At 35.6% G+C, this 20,342-nt stretch overlaps 1 protein-coding gene across 2 annotated transcripts; it reads right to left on the reverse strand.

The window, feature by feature from the left end:
- Positions 1 to 16: 16 nt before the first annotated feature.
- On the reverse strand, positions 17 to 20,088 carry LOC125053612 (G protein-coupled receptor kinase 1). Of its 2 annotated transcripts, none has more exons than XM_047655039.1 (16): positions 19,574 to 20,088; positions 18,705 to 18,781; positions 12,036 to 12,109; positions 11,829 to 11,930; positions 10,815 to 10,889; positions 10,685 to 10,746; positions 10,383 to 10,491; positions 9,910 to 10,044; positions 5,749 to 5,914; positions 4,781 to 4,922; positions 4,392 to 4,566; positions 3,289 to 3,407; positions 2,641 to 2,803; positions 2,382 to 2,550; positions 2,070 to 2,314; positions 17 to 1,997 (listed from the first exon to the last, which is right to left on the reverse strand). In XM_047655039.1, the coding sequence occupies exons 1-16, from the start codon at positions 19,684 to 19,686 to the stop codon at positions 1,806 to 1,808; spliced, it is 2,118 nt and encodes a 705-aa protein (XP_047510995.1). In that variant the 5' UTR covers positions 19,687 to 20,088; the 3' UTR covers positions 17 to 1,805. The 2 variants fall into 2 exon arrangements, with proteins under 2 accessions (XP_047510995.1, XP_047510996.1); XM_047655040.1 differs by having other exon boundaries at positions 3,289 to 3,389; positions 19,574 to 20,087.
- Positions 20,089 to 20,342: the final 254 nt, after the last annotated feature.

A 20,342-nucleotide genomic window follows, 5' to 3' on the forward strand; every position in this document is an offset into this window, starting at 1 on the left:
ACAGTAAAACAACAGATTGATTAAATAAACAATTTACTACATATAATGTAGGTTCACAATAAAAATATCTAACAGAGGTGTCTACGACGACTCGACGTCTGATGCAGATTTAGCCCTTCGCCCCGACCGAGTGCACTCGCACAAGACTCCAAAGTAAATTCATTTCTATTGCTCGTACACATTTGTGATCTAGGAATGTAAAGAATTATTGCAGTATTTACATTGTTACAAATTTTTATGAAAAAAATCGATTCATATTAAATTTTATAAGCAAACTGTACGTAAACGACTAGGAAGTGTCCATAGAATATGAAAAATTATCACAACGGGCTGACAATTCAACTAACCTATAATACTGCTTACACGTTCACCACTATACTTAAATTTCACCCTAATCCAACGGTTTCAGTATCGTACATTTAATTGACTAGAATCTAATTCTATTCTATTTAGTTACTTCGTTAACTCTCTAATAACAAATTTGAAAATGTACAAAGAATAGAAATACTATACCACAGTAACGGGTACATTGTTAACTGTATAAAACTGTTCTTTTAAAATCTGTTCTCAGCTTTGTAATATAAGCAATACATTACAATTGAGAAAGGCAGGAGGGGACTAAAAAGGTATTTATGAGCTACCACTAAAGACGAACCTCTCAAAACTAGCTACGTTTCATTTTTATTCCGACTCGCGTCGAAGTTTCCTCTCGAGTATCATTTACCTCTAAAAGACCATCGTATCGGTGTCGTAAGATTGGCCCACTGGTGTACATCTATTTCTATTTCATTATGTTAAGTAGCAGTGAGCACACTTCCCGTTACAAATGCAAACCTTTACACGAACTGACTCACATCGTTTATAAATATAGAAAAGAGCAAGTTAAAACGATTAAATAATAAATATATACATCATAACGCTCTCGATAGTGAGAGAAACCGTCGAACTAAATCTGCATCAGTTAGAACCGTTCGTCGCGATGCGATCGAGTCGCGGTCGAGTTCCGCGGGACACGAAGGAAACGGTCGAAAAGAGTCGGTCGATCCCGTAAACGGTGAACGGTTCGAAAGATCGTTAGAAGATTATTGCCTGTATCTGTACGAATAGAAAAAGTTACGCCTACTTACGTCAAATCTATGTAAATAAATAACGACGAAACTTAAACACGTAGCGAGCGTCGACCCGAATGGAAATTTTAAGTACAAATTAAAAATAATAAATAGGACAGTGCTGTATAATGTATTTCATCAAAAGGAACTTTTTATTCACGAATCACTCGCGCCGAGAGAGAGAGCCGGTCGATATAAAATAAATTGAGTAATTTAATCTACGACGATACTCTACGTGCGAGAGTCCTAATCCGAATGTAATATTTAATACGCAGCGTAATTCTAATCGTTCGTCACTAATAGGATCGATCTATTGCACAAAACACGTAAACGCTACGTCCGATTGACCGATCGACGTCGCGTCGACCGTTCATATTTAACTTTACGACGCCTAACCCTACCCACATAGTTAATACGACATCCAGAAAGTCACAGTAGTTACAGAGTTTCGAGTCCGGGCAAACGAATACGAAATTATCGAAAAGATCACACGATTCGTCCGACGTAAAAATGCGCCCGCGCCGCATTCTTAGTCAAAATTGGCAGTTCTAATTGTCACTGGTTCGGAGCTCCGAGGCCCAACTTTCACTCCACACTTTCGGAGACGAGCCGAGGGTCGGCTCACTTGATGAGTTGGGCGGCGCTCTTGGAGCGGCGGAACATCTTCGCGCCCTTGTTGGGCGCGGGAAGCTCGTGCTAGTTGTTCCCGTTGGGGGCCCTCGCGAGGGCCGGCGACGCCGCCGGAGGGGGCCGCCCCGAGGCCGGCTCTTTCGCCCCGTCGGTGCCGTATATCTTGCCGGCCTTCTTCGCCATCGAGGCGAGCAGCTCCTGGGAGCACTTGTGGGCGGAGCGGAGCGAAGTCGCCCATTCCTTCAGACCGATTTCGTCCTGCAATTTAAAATTATAGTGAAAAACTATTCCCACAATCGAGAGCGCGATTCGGGCGAGCGTCGAGCTCACCGTGTTGGTGAGCACGATCTTCGTGTCGTTTCTGGTCCTGAGCACGATGCACTGCTCTCCCTTCACGGAGACGAGGTCGGAGGAGACCTCCTCGACTATGTCCAGCAGAATCATTTCCGGCTTAGCGCTGTTCTCCAGGTGCAGCTCGAGGCGATTAGGGTACAGTTTGGCGTATCGAGTCTGCCAGGCGCTGGCGAAGGGGCCGCCCAGCTTCTTGATGTAGCCGTGGAGTATGCAGTCGGATTCTGAAATCGTGAACAGAATTTACTCGAATTGAAATTCACGGACGAATAAGCCCCTGCGCACGCGAACCTTTCTCGTCGGCGTCGAACTTCTGTTTCTGCTTGGATTTCTTCTTCATCTCCATTTTATCGGCCTCCTGGTTGACGGTTTCGAACACCGTCTCGGCCACTTCGCTCTGCCAGCGTTCGGATATGACCAGGGGAAAGTCCTTGTACTGCGCTTGGTCCGATTCGGTGAGCTGAAATTTATATATTCATAAAACTACACTCGGCCCATTCGATCGTCGAACTAAACGACTGACAATTTGCTCAATATTTAAAGACGATACCTTGATTCCCTTCGTGTCCTCCTCGTCGAAGCTGCCGATGTCGAAGGCGTCGGCGGCGTTGACCTCGCCCCTGGGCGGGATGAGGGGCGGAGTGTATTTCTGGTGGTACACTTGTTGCCAATCGATTCCGGCGAAGAACACGTGCTCCTTCACTTCGTCCGCCCTGTGACCGGTTATTAAGGATCGCCAGGTTTATTAATATTTATTTTGTGTGCGGTGTCGTTGTCATTGATTGTGAACTTTAATGCGACGATCGATCCGTTAATTAAATAAAATTAAAAAAAATATTAACTGTCGAAAACTAAAACAAATAAAAAAAACTTCTTATAAAAACACGTGGAATTTTAATTTACAATTCGTCATTTGAGATTACAATAAAATATAAAATACTAATATTTCATAAATTACGAAACTATAATTTTAAAAATAGAATTACTATAAGGTAATTTGTCCTTCTCACTCTCTCTCAAGCGGTCTCAATCGCTCTATCCCTTTTCTTCGATAAAAACGCTGCACATTTTCGTGACGTTTCATCCGTAAAAATTTACCCCTTATGCGCCTAAAGAAGTTTCACTTCAAAAGGATTTGTATGTCTGAATAGTTATAATTATTTTTTGAAATATACATGACCCAGTGACAAAGACTCACCCTTTGCCCTTGCAGCCGAGTCTCTTGTTGATGTCCCTCTGCAGCAGACCTTCGAGCAGACTCTTCAGACTCGGGCTGAAGGACTCCGGCAGTTCCACGTTCTGGTGAACATTATATTTCTAACGCTAACATGATTTAATCAAATCAATCGAAACTTAATGCTATAAATAGGAATTTTCATTTTCATCGACATCGTTCACTGTTGCGACTTCAATTATTCCTTGAATAATTTTGGAAGATGGCAAAAGTGGTCTTCGACTATTTAAAGGGGTTTTTTCATAAATTACTTTGCAAATAAAATGAGGATTCATTCTGTTGCGTCACAAAATAAGCATATTCAGTAAAATATATAAAAAAATCCTCAAACAACACTCAAAAGTATCGCGTCAAACGTATTAACAGTACATATTTTTTCATAGAATTACTGATAATTATTAATTTAGCGATTAAAAAGTTATCTATGACGTCAATTACAATTATTGATCGGTTCAAATGACGGAAAACATTGAAATTCAATATACATTACAAAATAGCAATGACGTCGATCGACCCACTTCGAGATTCGACCTCTCAGTTGACCCGAGATTAAACTTGAGCGCAGAACACGGCGATTTACATAGATCACGGTGAATATGATTAACTGTGCTATTGAGAAGATAACGCCATCACTGATATCATTATTTAATAACCCGTTCTATGTACGCAGTGTCGGCCTAGAGGTTCGGCGTAAGACTCTCACCGCCGAGGTCGTAGATTCGATCCTCGGCTGTGCATCAATGGACCTTCTTTCTATGTGCGCATTTAACATTCGCTCGAACGGTGAAGGAAAACATCGTGAGGAAACCCCGGCATTAGACCCAAAAAGTCGACGGCGTGTGTCAAGCACAGGAGCCCGATCACCTACTTGCCTATTAGATTGACAAATGATCATGAAACAGAAATCTGAGGCCCAGACCTAAAAATATTGTAGTGCCACAGATTATTTTATGTACGCAATAATTCGGGGGTAATTTAAATTTAATTGATTAAAGGTACAAAGTAGAATTAATAGAATAACTTTAAAATAGCAGATACGAAAGATGTAACAGTAATCTTATATTTACCATGGTCAAGGTCATCCGATCGATCTCGTGTTTGTCCTTGGTCTTGTGTTGGCGGAAGGGCGAGTGGCCTTTGAGCAGTTTGTAAAGCATGCACCCGAAACTGAACCAGTCTGCCGACGAGTCGTAGCCCGTGCCCTTGGACAGCACTTCGGGCGCCATGTAGCCGTGGGTTCCTCTGAAATTTTTATTTCACTCTTTTAGAAAAAGTAGCCGCAGTATTTAGACGATCCTGGTCATTCTCTGAGACTCCCAAGTGGGAAGTTAATATTAATTACTCTTTATTTTTTTTAAATTAAAATCAACTAGAACAGACCGACCCGATCTCTCTAGAATCCGAGCCACATAGGACTGGCTATTGCTAAACCAATCTAGACGATATTTTTACTTACACGCTAGCGTGAGGTTTCTTCTTGGAGAAATCACAGGCGAGACCCAAGTCCGATATCCTGACGTGACCGTGTTCATCCAGTAAGATGTTCGCAGGCTTCAAATCTCTGTACACGATGTGACGTTTGTGCATATGCTCCAATCCTGGTAATATTCAATTATAGTTGCTTTATATTTTCTAAACGTGAATGAAAATTATGCAAATTTTCCATATCACAAATAACAACCACATTTCTTCTTCATTTTAATGTCAATTGATGACGATAAACCTCTAAAAAACGTTACCAAGTTACAATTCATTTCATAAACATTTATACAGCTCAATTGCAGTGGAACGGTACGTGAGTATGTTTTAAAACGAAAAACGTAGCATTTATTGGAAACGCTTTTGTCTCAGCGGTTAACCGAAGCAATCGGGTACTTGCATCCCGAGTCCCCGTTAATATTAATGGCAACACGTTCCACTTGCTACGGTTTTAAACAAACCATCACGGACTATTTTTGAACCGGCTATTTATGATATCGTTATGACTTTCGTTTTGATACGGATTCATCTTTTATAATCGAAATGACGCTTACGTCATTTAGGATACAGATGTTGATTCTGCGATCGTTTAAACTATTTTTCCTCTTCATTTTGTATTTTTAAAGCATTATACGCTACACCTAACACACAGTAATCTAACGTTAAAACTATTACCTCTGATAAAAAATACCTAATTAGCTCTGGTGACGCTAAATTTTCCAGTTAGGTATTTAAACAGCTTTAAAGATTTTTTATCTATTATGACGAATTTTACTACAAGTTGTATAAGGTTATAAATTTCTGGCAATACCGATATACACGATTGCATGTGTTCTAACCAGGTCTGAGTATGATACACGGTCTTCTTTGCGGTGCTTAGACTTTATTACAGCTTCAGACCTGTAACCAATCTCATGAAGTCGCGAGGAACTTGTAAAATCATACCTAATATAACTTCAGCGGCGTAAAACTTCATTTCAGCCTCATTGAAGACGCCGTGCTGCGACAGGTGATAATGAAGATCTCCGCCATTCATGAGATCCAATATGAAGCAAAGCTTGTCGGGTGTATGGAAGGCGTACGTCATACACACTATGAATGGGCAGTCCACCTGTAACGCGAATTACGAATGCACTGAATTTAAGGCGACAATTTCATTGTTACGACTTTTACATACAGTGCTATAGATTAAACTTCCTGTGTGTCGTAAAAAGCCATAGTTTTTTTATATTACCTGCTTAGTACAAGCAAAATGTTATTCCTATAGAGAGTATGTAGGTATTGCTTTTTGACAACGCGACTACTGCCAAAAATAATACCTTTTTGGACCCTCGCTGAAAGAACGTAAGCAATGTTATAAATTTGAATAACTAGCAATGCTATTGTTTCTGCTATCTGTATGCACATGTAGCACCGCACTTAGAATTTTTAGCTTCAACCACGACGAGGATAAATTGAGCCACATCCTGATCTATAGAATATCGGGCGAATCTTCTGACCGGGTGACGTCACTCGTCGCCGTTGGGAAATTTCAAACTTCCTTTTGTGTTTATTTTCCTACGCGTGAGCAAACTCTTTGTACACGAGACGAGATCTTCTCGATCGTATGGAATGATCGGGCGAACGAGAATATTTCTTTGATGTTTATTCAATGCGAGTTCAATGGATCCTTTATTTATTCTATTACTTATTCGATACATATATGCGCCTTGTCAAACATTTCATTTACAGTGGACGAGTAAAATCGGTCGGACTGTATATTTGAATTGGCGGATTTGGCCGAAATTTGACTGTAAATCACTAAAATTTTAGGAACACGATCGAATAATCGAATTTTATTTTGCACGTTTTGCTTTGCTATCAATTTTTATTTTTAGCTAGTTACCGGCATTATGTTGGGAAGGATTTTTTCCATCTTAAAGAAAAATAAATTGAAAAATCACACATTCATTTTTAAATAAGTGTTTGCAGCTTGCATTGACGTATATTTAGATATTTAACTGAAATGGCAAAAATGTAAATAGTGCTAAAATAGCGCCAACTAATAAACATCAGTAGGTAGGAAAAGCGGAAGCGATAATTATGTTTTGTTACGAATGCGTCCCCTTTTGTTTGGCCCGCACAGCCATCGGCCATGTGATTCATGTGAGTACACTATTGCTGGCTTTATTACGTACGGGCTTGTCGGTTCGTCACGATTTGCTTAGCTATATATTTTATTTTCTCACAGTGGTTGCCTGGAAGAGATTGCTAGAAAGCGATAAGGCCGCCAGTTTCATCAACATTTTCCTTTGAATAATTGTAATGTAGAGGGAGGATAAAACTGGCTGAGTTTCTTGCCCGTTCCTCTCAGAACAAGGCCTCCTGGTAATTTTGCGAACGGATGGCGTAGTCTTGCTCTTTCGCGAATTTTGTAAACGTTTTTGACATTAATATCTAAGCATGCGTTAAGACGCATCTAAACTGAACAAACGTATTTTGATTTGATTTGATTTTAGTTGCCCTCCTTTACATTTAATTATGTTAAATTTTTATATTGTAATGAAGTGTAAATAAATAAATAAGATAAATATACTTTGATAGATCAAAACGTGGACCGTAGGAGATCACCTATGAGAACAAAAGGTTGCTGGACGTCACACATCAATAGTCAAATTAATATAGAAATCGTAATAACAACTTCTGTCATATCAATACTAACAATTATATTGAACCACATTAAATACTTCTTCAACAGAATTACCAGTACGACGCGTATGAATTACGTAGCATTATGAATAAAGGAAGCAGGGCCCACAACGTTAACGTTAATAGATACAATATACTGAAATAGGATGGATTTACTTATCAATACACCTCCGTATGCCAAATGCTGATGTTACACCTAGACAAGGCGTGTCCGAAACAAGATTCTCCTCAGTGTTATTTTGTAGGACAGGGGCAGACGAGGCGGCGCCGACCAACCAGACGACTGCTCATAAAAGATAAGCTCAGTCGTCCGTCCGAATGAGCTGATATCCATTAAAATTTAACTACATCTAATACTCTCCGATACGTTTACTCCGTAATTGCAATCCACGGGTTGCAATAAGCGATTAATATCTAATTTATCGAACTCTCCCGAGATTTCTATAAAACGGAGGAGGTTTACAGCGTTTTTATCGCGTCGCCCGAGTATATGAAAGTGCTTAGGCATAAACGCCGTAATATCGGACAACCGTAAAAGTCGAATTTCGTTAGCCCCTAACATAAAACTAAATCGTTTATTATCAAACGATAGAACTTCCAAACGAGCTCGAGAAAACGTCACGTCGAAACTCTACATAAATATTACACAGAAATGGAGCGATCTACCTTCGCTAAGACCGAACACCGGCGACCTTGTTAAAGTTACGGCAAGGCTTTTAGGCAAGGATGCGAGCCGCTAACTCTTACAGGGTCGAAATGCGAATAAGATTGAGATGAATATGTATAATCTATTAAATCGGACTTCCCGTATTTGAATGACAGGGAAAGAATCAATTGGGATTATAAAACAAAATGCAGCGGAAGCGGATTGGAGCCCGTCGACAAATTGAGGGCGAGCCAATTCGTTTCAGTCCAATTGGCTGGATATCGTTTGTCCCCGATGCAATATCGCTTATTACCTATATATATTATATACAGGCATTGTCCTGAATCAAAGTGGCCGTTATCAATATTGATAATAACCCACATTCGCAATCCGATTACAATCACTTAATTATGCTAAACTCGGTAGTTGATAATGTGCGTTGGGTTGGTGAATCTCTCTCTGCCTTACGTAATATATGATTTTCGAAAAATAAACAATTTGACTAGAGCTGACTTTGTCTGCGTCTGACTATGATAAAAAGTATACAACGTCGTTATTTATACAATGAAAATAATAATATTCGTCCAAATTACATGTTGTTCGAGTGAAATTGAACGATTGAGACATAGTTGTTATGTTAGTACAAATTAGATTTTATTAATTCGCAAACTGTAGTTACAATTTATCGGACGAGAATAAAGGCTAAAAATATTATATGAAATATATCTGAAGACAAATGAATATTTACGAACATGGGAAATGTGGTAAAGCCACTCTATTTTTACGCGAAAACATTGTTTACCATACCAAGGCATACATGATCATAAAGAAGGAAAAATCGCTGGCCTCACCATAAACATCCAAAATGATAGTGTAATAAAAATAACTAAGCATGTTTACTGTGAATCCCAGAGCTTCACGACAAAAGTGAATTTAGACTATTTTAATAGAAATTTACTTGCGTAATAAAAACAAGACACATGTTTCAATTTGATTAAAAACTCTGTATATAATATGTAGTTATGAATGTCCAGAAAACTGAAATAATTTTAGAACCGATTTTAATAATTGCAAAAACCAAGTTTGTAAGTTTAAGCAATACATTGTGTTATTAATCGTTGTAAAAATACTAAACTAACTTACATATACATTAACTAACTATTACTTAATAACATATAGACAAACAAGATATGTTGTAAAATAATTCCCGTTATTATGACTCTGAATGTAACTTAATCCTTCGAATACAAATGTGTTTGTCCTCTCTACAATTACTAATATTTAGTGTAGTTTATTTGTGGGCGTTCGAGTCGATTGATTCTATTAATTTAAACGGACGCTGGATTGTAAGCAGTCGAGTCTACTACATAATTTTTATATCATATTTCTATCGCATGTAAGCCCTTATATATAACGTTATTCAGTCCTTATTAAAGATATCTTTTAAGAGATTGTTTTCTGAGCAGTCTCCGTTTTATTTGATGATTAAATGTAATTAATATAAAGTGTTAACGACTGAGAGGAGATTCAAATTAGCGATCATTTCGCTCGAGTTCGCTAAATGCATTATCGACTAGCGAAAACACATTTTAGCATTTACATGCCAAAGTTCAATAGTTCAATGCATACTCTTTCCTAATCGTATTAGAAAAAAGGGTGTGGCACTTTTGTATAATTATGTAAATATTTCGGAATACCTTTCACCCCACGTATTGTCAAATAATGTATTAGTGAATTGTTAATTGAATGTAAAAAAGCATTGACGAACTCACCCCGGTACTGACTAGAGAGAGCATAATTCGCTCGTTGAGCGCGAGGGTTTCACCTTGCTTCATCTTTATACGTTTCTTGTCGAGACATTTCATTGCGTACATTTTTCCTGTGTCAGCTTTCCTGCATCCGTACACCTTTGTACAAAAACACTTCTTAGAACTGTGTAGGTATTCCTTATTAACATTATACTTTTTGACCGATGTAATATAAACAAACTAATAAATATTTAGGATATTTAATGTTCTCGTAACGAAAGTCAGAGGACGATTATACCTTTTTAATATTTTTTTCTTGTGTCTTTCTGACTTAAAACAGTCGTTATATAATTGAAGCGTAGCATATATTTAAAAATAGTTAATATTTAAACCTAAAAATATTTGATGATCAAATTTACACTATTAACTACTTCGTGTCGGTGTCGTCACATGATAATCTCATAGCTCAAACAAACGGTACGTGATAATTTGCTTACTTCGCCGAAGCCTCCTCGGCCGATAATGCGATGTACGCTGAAGTCATTCATCGTCAGTTGTATGTTCAGCTCTAAATTCTTCCATTGGCAAAACCTCGTGTATTTGTCGCTGCGAAACATAGATGAAATCAATTTCAAATTGTCAACTAGAAAACTAAAAACATTTTATACTCCGATTTTTATAGGTAAAACAATAAATACTAGGAATTTATCTATAGTGTAAAACACTTCGGTCACTATATTTAATGAAATATTATTAAAAATATTAACTGAAATAAATGAAAATTGAAATGAATGCATACCTTTCCAGAAAACTTTTGAATGGCTCGCCTCTTAAATGTTGAAATATCTCTTCAATGTATGGCTGAAAAATGCAAACTGTTATATGCAACATCGAACAGAGGAAAAATAACCTCGAGGGAAAATATTTACCTCAAATAGGTTCGGTGGTACTTCGTGTTTCAATAGATATTTCTGTACATGCGCTACACACTCTTTAGAATAATCCTGGAAATAAACAGTTGGATAATCTAAATCAACAAATCGATTTGTATATGCAATGCTGAAATTGCTAAAAGGTCTGGCAGCACCGCTCCGGGTGGGAAGGGAAACAAAGCGAGGGAGACGTTCGAATTCTTCAATTTATTCAAGGAGCTTCTACACTTTTAACGGTATCTTTAAGCGGAATTAGGTCGCGTCGAAGGGAATTTATAGAGGTACTTTATTCGCCCGTGTTGATAAACAGCAAACGCAAACTATGGCTGCTTCATTACCTGACGGGACACTCAAAAGCAGATATATTTTCTACTTCTATTTTCAATGTCGATGTCGTACTCTCACTATAAAGAAGGCTTAGAGCGTTAGCTTCCAATAAATATTAATAATATCAGTAATATTATCGCTCAGTTAAAGCATTCCATGACGATTTATCTTTTTAAAGTGTGTTAGTGCATTCCGTTTAATCTTAATGAAGACAACTATGTATCAAGAGCCGGTGTCGTTGATAGAATTGCGCATTTAAGACAATCAGATTTGCTCGGATGCGATACGATAATATAAAATCCATGACGATTAGGATTAAAGCATTGTGTGGCATTCTCTTGGAACGACGCCAAAAGTATGTACTTAAAGTCTCATTCAAAGTTAGTTAAAGACTTTAGAAGCCAATCGCAATCTCTATTTTAACGAACAAATCACATGTCAATGTAATTTAGTTTTATTTAGGAGACATTAGATAGATAATGATGTTACGTAGTAAATTGATTAGTTTATTACGAGTTCAAAGACTTATTAGTAGTTACTAGTAGATACCAAAACCAAAAATACTCCAGTTACAATATTTAGAAAACAAATATTATTTGCCCTTCCAATACTTCAAACAACTCGTAAATCTCACTTGCAAATTTAATAATAACAAAGTGAGTTATATCCAGCTATTATACTTACGTGGGAATGAGCAAGGAGTTCTTTCATAATAAAATTATCGTAAATGTCTCTTGCGATCCGCCGCCTCTCCTCCACGCATTCTTGCTTTTCATATAATTTGATCTGCAACAATTCGATCAGACTGAGTCTCTATGAAAATCTTTGAAAAATATACAAATAAACATGGATTCAAAGGTAAAGTTCATTTGTATAAAAACTATTTATTACCTCCTCGTAAAACTTTAATTGTGGCACTGGTTCTTCTGACGTTTGTTCACAGAATTCCTTAAATAATAAATAACCTGAAACAAAATATGAAATGAGTTCATTGCGAGATGTGTGAAACCGCACAAGGATACATAGTAGAGGTTTTTAATTAAAAGTAAGCAGTCTAATGACGAATGGCTGCCGGCCGGGCTTTTCTTTAGTTCTGACATCACGGGCGAAGGACCTAACCTCGAGACATTGATCTTTAAATGGGAAATCTTTGACGAATATAAAGTTACAGTATTATCTGATTACTGGATGTATATTGTATTTTTATTTAATTGGGCTGTATACGTACTTTATTTCAGAAAAATCTGATATAAATTTATGTAATAACTATTATAACGTATGAATACTAAACTAATTTATAGTCCAGTAAGAAAAAAATTCAATGAAGTCATGTCACTTATTGTTAGTTCAAAGTAACTCCATCATTATACATTAATTAGTTTGTCATTTATAAAAAAATATTTTAATGCTTAGTGTGCGTTTGTGAACAGTTACACAGCCGAATTCCCGAAACACCATTTTAAGGTTAGTCGGAAGACCGTTACGATTGTATCTTATATCATACAAAACACGACGAAACTGTACATTTACGAGTCATCAAGGGTCATCATGATATCGGTCCTCGGGACTTATTATGTCCGCACAATTCATGTAAATAAATACGTGCTACAAAACTTCAGCTTTCAGGTGAAATCCGTATTTACATTCGCGTATTATTTTTATCGATACGCGCAAAGTGATTCATTTATTAAATCAGAGATATTCCTGCAATTATGACACGACTAAAATACTTTTGTTGAGTCACAATATCTTACAATTTTCAAAAAACAAGTTTTATAAAAAAAAAACAGAGCCGCTTCATCTTATAGGTAGGTCTTCCCCTTAGATTTCTGTATCTGTTTCGTGATATTTTTTCAATAGACAAGTAGGTGATCAGCCTACTGTGACTGACACACCGTCCTGGTTCCCTCGCGATGTTATCTTTAAGCGTAAGAGCGTGTTAATTTTGCCCATAGAAAGAAAAGTGCATTGGTACACAGCCATAATTCGAAAGGTCTACTGGGTTAAGACCTTTCGTTCGACCAACAGTGCTTTAAAATAATACATTGTTATACATCATGTATAATACTAAGTACAAATATTGCGATTATGAGTAAGGACTTTTAAAAGCTACAATAACAGCTTTTTCCGAAGACAAGTCCCATACTTTAATAGAATACACTTTTGCACTTTAATTATATCAAAACTTTTCTAATTTACTGCGTGTTTTTTTTACATTTACGTGAATACTACAAAATTCTTTCAACGGATGTTAAACAGTTATGGTAAGCGACTCGTGTAATAAATTCGCGTTTATCAGAATATCTGATATGTTCAACAGATATCAATTTGAAAAAGTTGTTGCTGACAAAAAAAGTACTCATTATGTACAGTACATAAAGCAAAATACGCTAAGCAATCTAAATGTAATATGAAAAAGTTGCAGCCGTTACAGAATGAAAACTCAGTAAGTAAAAACACCTAGATACTTAGGTACACAGCGAGCGCCCAGCCCTCGATAAAGTTATTTACTGCAAGTGGAAGCGAACCGTAAATTGCGTTTATAACTCGCCTAAGAGTATACTGATAATATAAGTCTGTCACACAAACTTAAACAGACTATTAATTAATTAACCTAAAAGTACCACTAATTTGAATAAAGTTAATCTTTAAAAGACAGAGCAAGAAATGTGTAGACGATATAAAGAGAATAGAAGGCACAACTTGGACAAAAAGAGCTAACATCAGAAAAGACTTGGAAGCAGCTCGAAGAGGCCTATGTGACACGATGATTACCAAAAACGGGTCATATTTAGTTAGATTATGTAACTTAAATAAGTGTTTATATATTAGACTGGGTGTCATCAATAAAGGCTTAATAACAATACTAATAATAATCTTTAAAAAGCAACAACATTCCTTTATGAGCGAAAAAAAATCGAATATTTTTATAATATTATATTGACGTGACCGAAAAGATAACGAAATTCTGAAACAGTTTTTTCTTCAAATTGAACTATTTAAATGTGCAAATCAACAGAACGACTAATTATTGAAGATGTCATTTTCTAAGCGATAACGAAGGATTGTCTTTAGCAGGATTTAAAAGGCGTCAGTGGCAAAACATAAGACTGTTCAATAAAGCATATTAACTTAATACTTAAAGACTTTCTCATTAATTTAAGCACGTACGCTGAAGTTAGTGTTAAAATTTTGCAGACGTATTTTATCCCAGAGGAGACGCTTACACCGTGGCTATGTTTCAACGGATCATAAACTAAGTGGTTTAGTAATAATGACTCAGCCTCGCGCAAAATATTACGAGAACTTTGAGAAAGGACGCTTACAACGAGCATAAATATTTAAGCGGCGCTTAGTTAGTGTACAAAGAATACTAACAGCCACGTGAAACTATTTGAAATGGAATTACATCTTTGTGTTTAATATATTTAAACCGTTTTTTGTATGGACGCATTATTTTCGATCTTGAAAGGGCAGACGTGATCGTTTTACACGAATTCTTACTTCATGAGGAACTTATGTGTTCGACCACAGCCATCACATAATAATAAACTATCAAAACATACCACTATAAAAAATCTTATGCAGTTTTTTTTAATGCCTTCCGTTTAATTTCCATTTAAATATAATTAGTAAGTATAATTACATTTAAAATGCAACTTTCACCATCTCGACTTTATAGATTTATTTTCTAACATTTTACGACGAAATTAATCTATAGTTAACTCCGTTATTCCTCTGTGATAGGACAAAGAAACTTGAAAAGAAAAACTAGTCTAACTAAATATATCCTTGTTGCCATACGTTCCTTTTATTTGAGGGTAAGCCATTGTAAGACGGCAATAATCGGGAACCGTGCCTACGCAATCATTATGGACCTTCACGGGCCTTGGCCTTCAATTGAATCCCAGTGTGTATATTATAGTTTTGTGATGTTTATGAACAGACTACAAATTATGCAAAACGTGCTTCTTATGCGTATTACTAGAGAACCTATCTTTGTGATTCGCGCCTCTTTTGAATATGTAGTTAAAATATTGGTATAAGCTATTTTATTTTATTTCTTGTAGCTAAACATGCAGAGAACACAACCCAATCCGTTTAACCATAAGCTGTTTCAATGATATAGAGCTTTTACAGTATAATGTAAATGTAAATCCATTATTTGCCAAGATTTACAAAATAAAAAATCGAACAAATAAGAACTGCACTTTTTATTTAAATATAAACTGTATCAATTTTTGTTATGTTTTTGTAATACTAAATACATATCCAGGCATCACGGAATTTATCAAAAAGCGTATCTAGTACGCGGAGTTTACTAAAACTAGTGGTAGATCTCACAATTTACCAGCACACAACTTTTAATACCGCACTCGAATGCATTCGCGTGTTTTTTGATGTTATGTGTAACTAACATTAATTATAATTAAAATATATAGGTATTTATTGTTATAGATTATACTGATCTTATACATACCACCTGTTACAAATTCTTCTTTATAACTTTTTCTTACTAACATCTATCTCATAATTTATTCATAACTTTAGTTTAACAACTAAAATTTTTCAACAGTTACATAAAAAATAGCATTGTAAAGTTTTTACGTAAATAACATACATATAATAAAATATGACGTACTAGTGACGAGTTGAGCCACTTAAGGTAAATAGTGATGTATGTAAATTGTTAAATGTACAGTTTATTCAACAACAATGAACACATATTTACTAATTCATGAATGAAATCATGTAACCTATCCAGACACTGATTCTGAAGAGTTCTGACCGCTCTAGGCTATTTATCAGGATGCGCCCCTACAAACACAAAAAAGCACTTCACGCGTTATACGACAAAAATCATGAAAGTTTAAACTTTTGTAGTTGTTTTTACTGCTTTGCTTCTAATGAATTTACTGTCGTCTAGTTAATGCAGTTTCCATAAGAAACCAAACGTTTCCCCCCCCTAGATCGTCGCGCCCTAGGCTGCAGCCTAATTAGCCTAACGGTGTATCAGGCCCTGAACCTATCCTATTAAGATAATCATCACTCCTGATATACGAACCACATTAAATCTTTGATAAAATATTGATATTCATTACTGATTTATATAGTATGCAATCAAATTTTTTTTTGTCTTTTACACATATTGTTGTCATAATAGACCACAAGCCCATGAACAAAAAATACCTGTGAAATGACCCAACCTGAATTACGCTTAGAAGGCTGTTACTATATCTGAAAATAGCTCTGAGCACTATGCCGTCATTTCTGAGCGGTACATGTGAGTACGTGAGTGAATGGACTTTCTCAGGTACAATGGGGGAATTTCGACTAATTATTAATGTACGGCTTTGTTATAAGTGTATAGATGATTAAAAATAAATGTCGAAAAACCTAGTGCCGTACAAAAGTGATGGTGCCGGAAGTCGGTGCAAATTTTTAATTCGACGACAGTTGCAGAAGCAATATAGGTCATTTATTACTGTACGGCATTTGTGTGATTCCTTTTGGACACATATACAGATACTTTACCCGTAAACGCCGTACATATTTCCAGCGCAGCGGTCGAAAGCCAAGGGTCGGAACCCTACCCCTACACCCATATACCCTAAGGTCATTGTAAAATGTACGGCAACATGTTCAAAATATTATTTAACACGGACAATAATGTTTTATAATTATGCCGTCCAAATATTATAGTTAATATTTGTGTAATTAAATATTTATCGAAATTTCAGGATTTACCAAGTTCTTACTGCTGTAAGATCAGAGAATAATGTACGGCAACTTCTTTTTTTACATAATGTTACTAAATATTACCGTTGTACATTATAACCGTTCATTATAAATGGTAACAAATAAAAATATTATGATACAAAATATATGAAATTTAGATGACTTTTCAAATGCTCCTAGAGTAATATGGGGAGTAATATTTTCAAAGATTATTGTTATTTTATATGTAACAAATATAAATAAACAAAAAAAACCAGATGCCGTACATTTTACTCCAGATTATTCTTTACAGCTGATAAAAACTTCGACGACGTTTGAGGTGTCCCTTAAGGTCATTAAATAACTGTACATATCTGATTATACTACCATAAGGCTGTAAAGTATATTTACAGCCTTATCGTACCAGCAGAGAGAGGTAAAGGAAAAATATTTTTAACAAAAATAAAAATATAATACAGGGCGACCCAAAGTTATGAGACATGAAGGGAAAGTACCTTAAATATCGCAGATAGGGTATTTTACTAAAAGAAGACTTTATGTTATTTTTAAAAGTTAGTAATTCTGCATTCAAAGATTTTTTAAAACTACTTGCCTCGTCTGGAAATCGAACCGGCTTAAATTTAAAAAAAAACACCCCTACTTTTATGATGCCAATCGAAAGAATGGCCAAAACCTAATAACTTTTCTAAAGTAACAGACTCGTAGGGAATTTTTTTAGGCCGAATACGATAAATAATGTTTTTAATTTGATTAAAAAGATATATTCACGCTGTTACTTTCTTTTAAAATACTATGTTACTTAAGAAGAGTTATTAGTTTTTGGCCATTCTTTCGATTGGCATCATAAAAGTAGGGGTGTTTTTTTTTACATTTAAGTCGGTTCGATTCCCAGACGAGGCAAGTAATTTTAAAAAAATCTTTGAATGCAGAATTAACAACTTTTAAAAATAACATAAAGTCTTCTTTTAGTAAAATACCCTATCTACGATATTTAAGGTACTTTCCCTTCATTTCCCATAACTTTGGGACGCCCTGTATTGGTAGGCGGTGGTAGCAGACCATCGAAAGTGTACGGCATTTATCTTTTATTGAAGATTGTCTAAAGTATTAATAACCTGTGTTATTGCCGTATAGATAAAAGTCACCGGAAAATGACTCTTTTCTGAGGAAAGTAATTTACCCCATACACCTATGTGTTCCACAAAAAATGTACGGCATGCTGGAAAATGTTATCTATTTGTGAAGTACTCTCAAGATCATTTAATTTTATGTTGTTTCATATCATCATCACCTATATGCTAATCAGACATATGTTGCGACCCTTGGCTTTCGACCGCTCCGCTGGAAATATGTACGGCGTTTACGGGTAAAGTATCTGTATATGTGTCCAAAAGGAATCACACAAATGCCGTACAGTAATAAATGACCTATATTGCTTCTGCAACTGTCGTCGAATTAAAAATTTGCACCGACTTCCGGCACCATCACTTTTGTACGGCACTAGGTTTTTCGACATTTACTTTTAATCATCTATACACTTATAACAAAGCCGTACATTAATAATTAGTCGAAATTCCCCCATTGTACCTGAGAAAGTCCATTCACTCACGTACTCACATGTACCGCTCAGAAATGACGGCATAGTGCTCAGAGCTATTTTCAGATATAGTAACAGCCTTCTAAGCGTAATTCAGGTTGGGTCATTTCACAGGTATTTTTTGTTCATGGGCTTGTGGTCTATAAACACTCACATTTTAGTAAAAACCATTGGTATAGTTAGTGGTAACAATTAGGTGTTTTACTCTTCAAACGTCTACTTACCTAAGACTTGATTGAATATTTTGTCAAAATTAACTTCATTTTTCTTTTCCATATATTTGTGCATAACACTTCGTACACTGCAACAAAGAAACTAACTAAAAATCTTTACATATTTTTAAATTTATACTATCTTTGATAGCTTTTTTGATATACATTACAATAATTGTTATGTTACTATCAGAGGTGACACTAGACATTATAGATCTTCATCAAAAGTTAGTAGATAATAATGCTAGGATTTCAATTAAACCATAATATTAAAACAATTAACTATTACAATAAAACCAATATATGTAGTAAGTCAATACCAGTACTATTTTTATTATTGATTAATTTGTATTAATAAACCTTTCTTTCCATTTTCTATTATAAATGATCACATAAGTTTGTTAGCTACCTAGACCCTAAAACTAACTGCTTAACTGAATTTAAACAAACTTTCATTTAAGGTAGTTGAGACTTTGGAAGTAGATACTCTTCTTTTTGTACCTTATTGTTTAATATTTCACTTACTACCTTTAAGCTAGTTACAATATACCTCTACGTAATATCTTTATGTTTACTAAATCACAGCTCTTAATTAGTGAAATTACATTAAGGTGTAATTTTTATGAGTACACAATTTTTGCATTGAACTTTATTATGCATATAAAACTATTTTATTTTAATTGAAAGACTAAATACAATTTAATGAAAGTGAAATCATTTAATTTTTCACCATACCTCATTGATAATTACAGGTAATTCACAATTTAATTGGTGAATCATGACTGTCTTAACTTCCTGCTACTATTTTGTAAACAACACAAGTTCTGGTTAGAAATAAATGTGGACCCTGTCAATGACAATCCATGACATTCAGACATTACCTTGGGTCAGGTAGAACAATCTTTTTGCTTGCTCTGGCTGCTGGGGTACATTTAGACTTTTCCATTGCCATCAAATAGCTGACGTCCGCCAGGACAGCTTCGAGATCCGCCATTTTGAGTCTGAATTAACACCTTTACCAGACTAAAACACTAAATCACTGCACAAACACTAATCTAAATCCAGTAGTCCACTTTCAGTTATCATCAACAGTTCTAACCTCCTTTACATGACTACTAACCACTCGCGTTTTACACCATTTGTTGATGAATGCTGACACATTTTCATAATAATGGAAAGGGCACATTAGAGACACAACGGCGAATATTAACAAACATTTTCTTACTTAAACTTTTCAATGAAACACGTAACTTAACACAGATAATTTAATAGCGATTGTTGATAGGAAAATCTGCTTAAACCAAGAATATACTGTACACTACCACTTATCAGCAGCAGTCCATTTCATTTTCCATTTTGGACAATCTTTTCTCGCACTTTGATTATCCATTGACAACTGACATTAAGTCGAAATCTAAATAAACAATGTCAAGTTAAAATGATTGTAGTGTTAAGATTTCTCTTTTTGTTTCGCATTCGCAAATAGCTGACTCACCGATAAAAATTTTAGGCCTATCAAAAGAGATAAAATATATTATATATATTAGAGTAAATAAACCGGATTAATCTGTTCTTCATACGTAAGATAGTGGTTTATACTGCTCTGTGCACCCGTCATGGTTTTTGACAGTGTATGTGAAGTCATTTAAG

The sequence above is a fragment of the Pieris napi genome, chromosome 11, assembly GCF_905475465.1.
Source record: "Pieris napi chromosome 11, ilPieNapi1.2, whole genome shotgun sequence".
Lineage (NCBI taxonomy): Eukaryota > Metazoa > Arthropoda > Insecta > Lepidoptera > Pieridae > Pieris > Pieris napi.

What these genes read in the sequence shown, in the direction of transcription:
- LOC125053612 (XM_047655039.1), bottom strand. Translation starts at nt 19,686, where the DNA reads ATGGCGGATCTCGAAGCTGTCCTGGCGGACGTCAGCTATTTGATGGCA. An exon ending in TCTCTCTAGTCAGTACCGGG is followed by an intron (nt 5,915 to 9,909) that starts GTGAGTTCGTCA and finishes TTCGCGTTACAG; the next exon opens with GTGGACTGCCCATTCATAGT. An exon ending in AGGACACGAAGGGAATCAAG is followed by an intron (nt 2,551 to 2,640) that starts GTATCGTCTTTA and finishes TATAAATTTCAG; the next exon opens with CTCACCGAATCGGACCAAGC.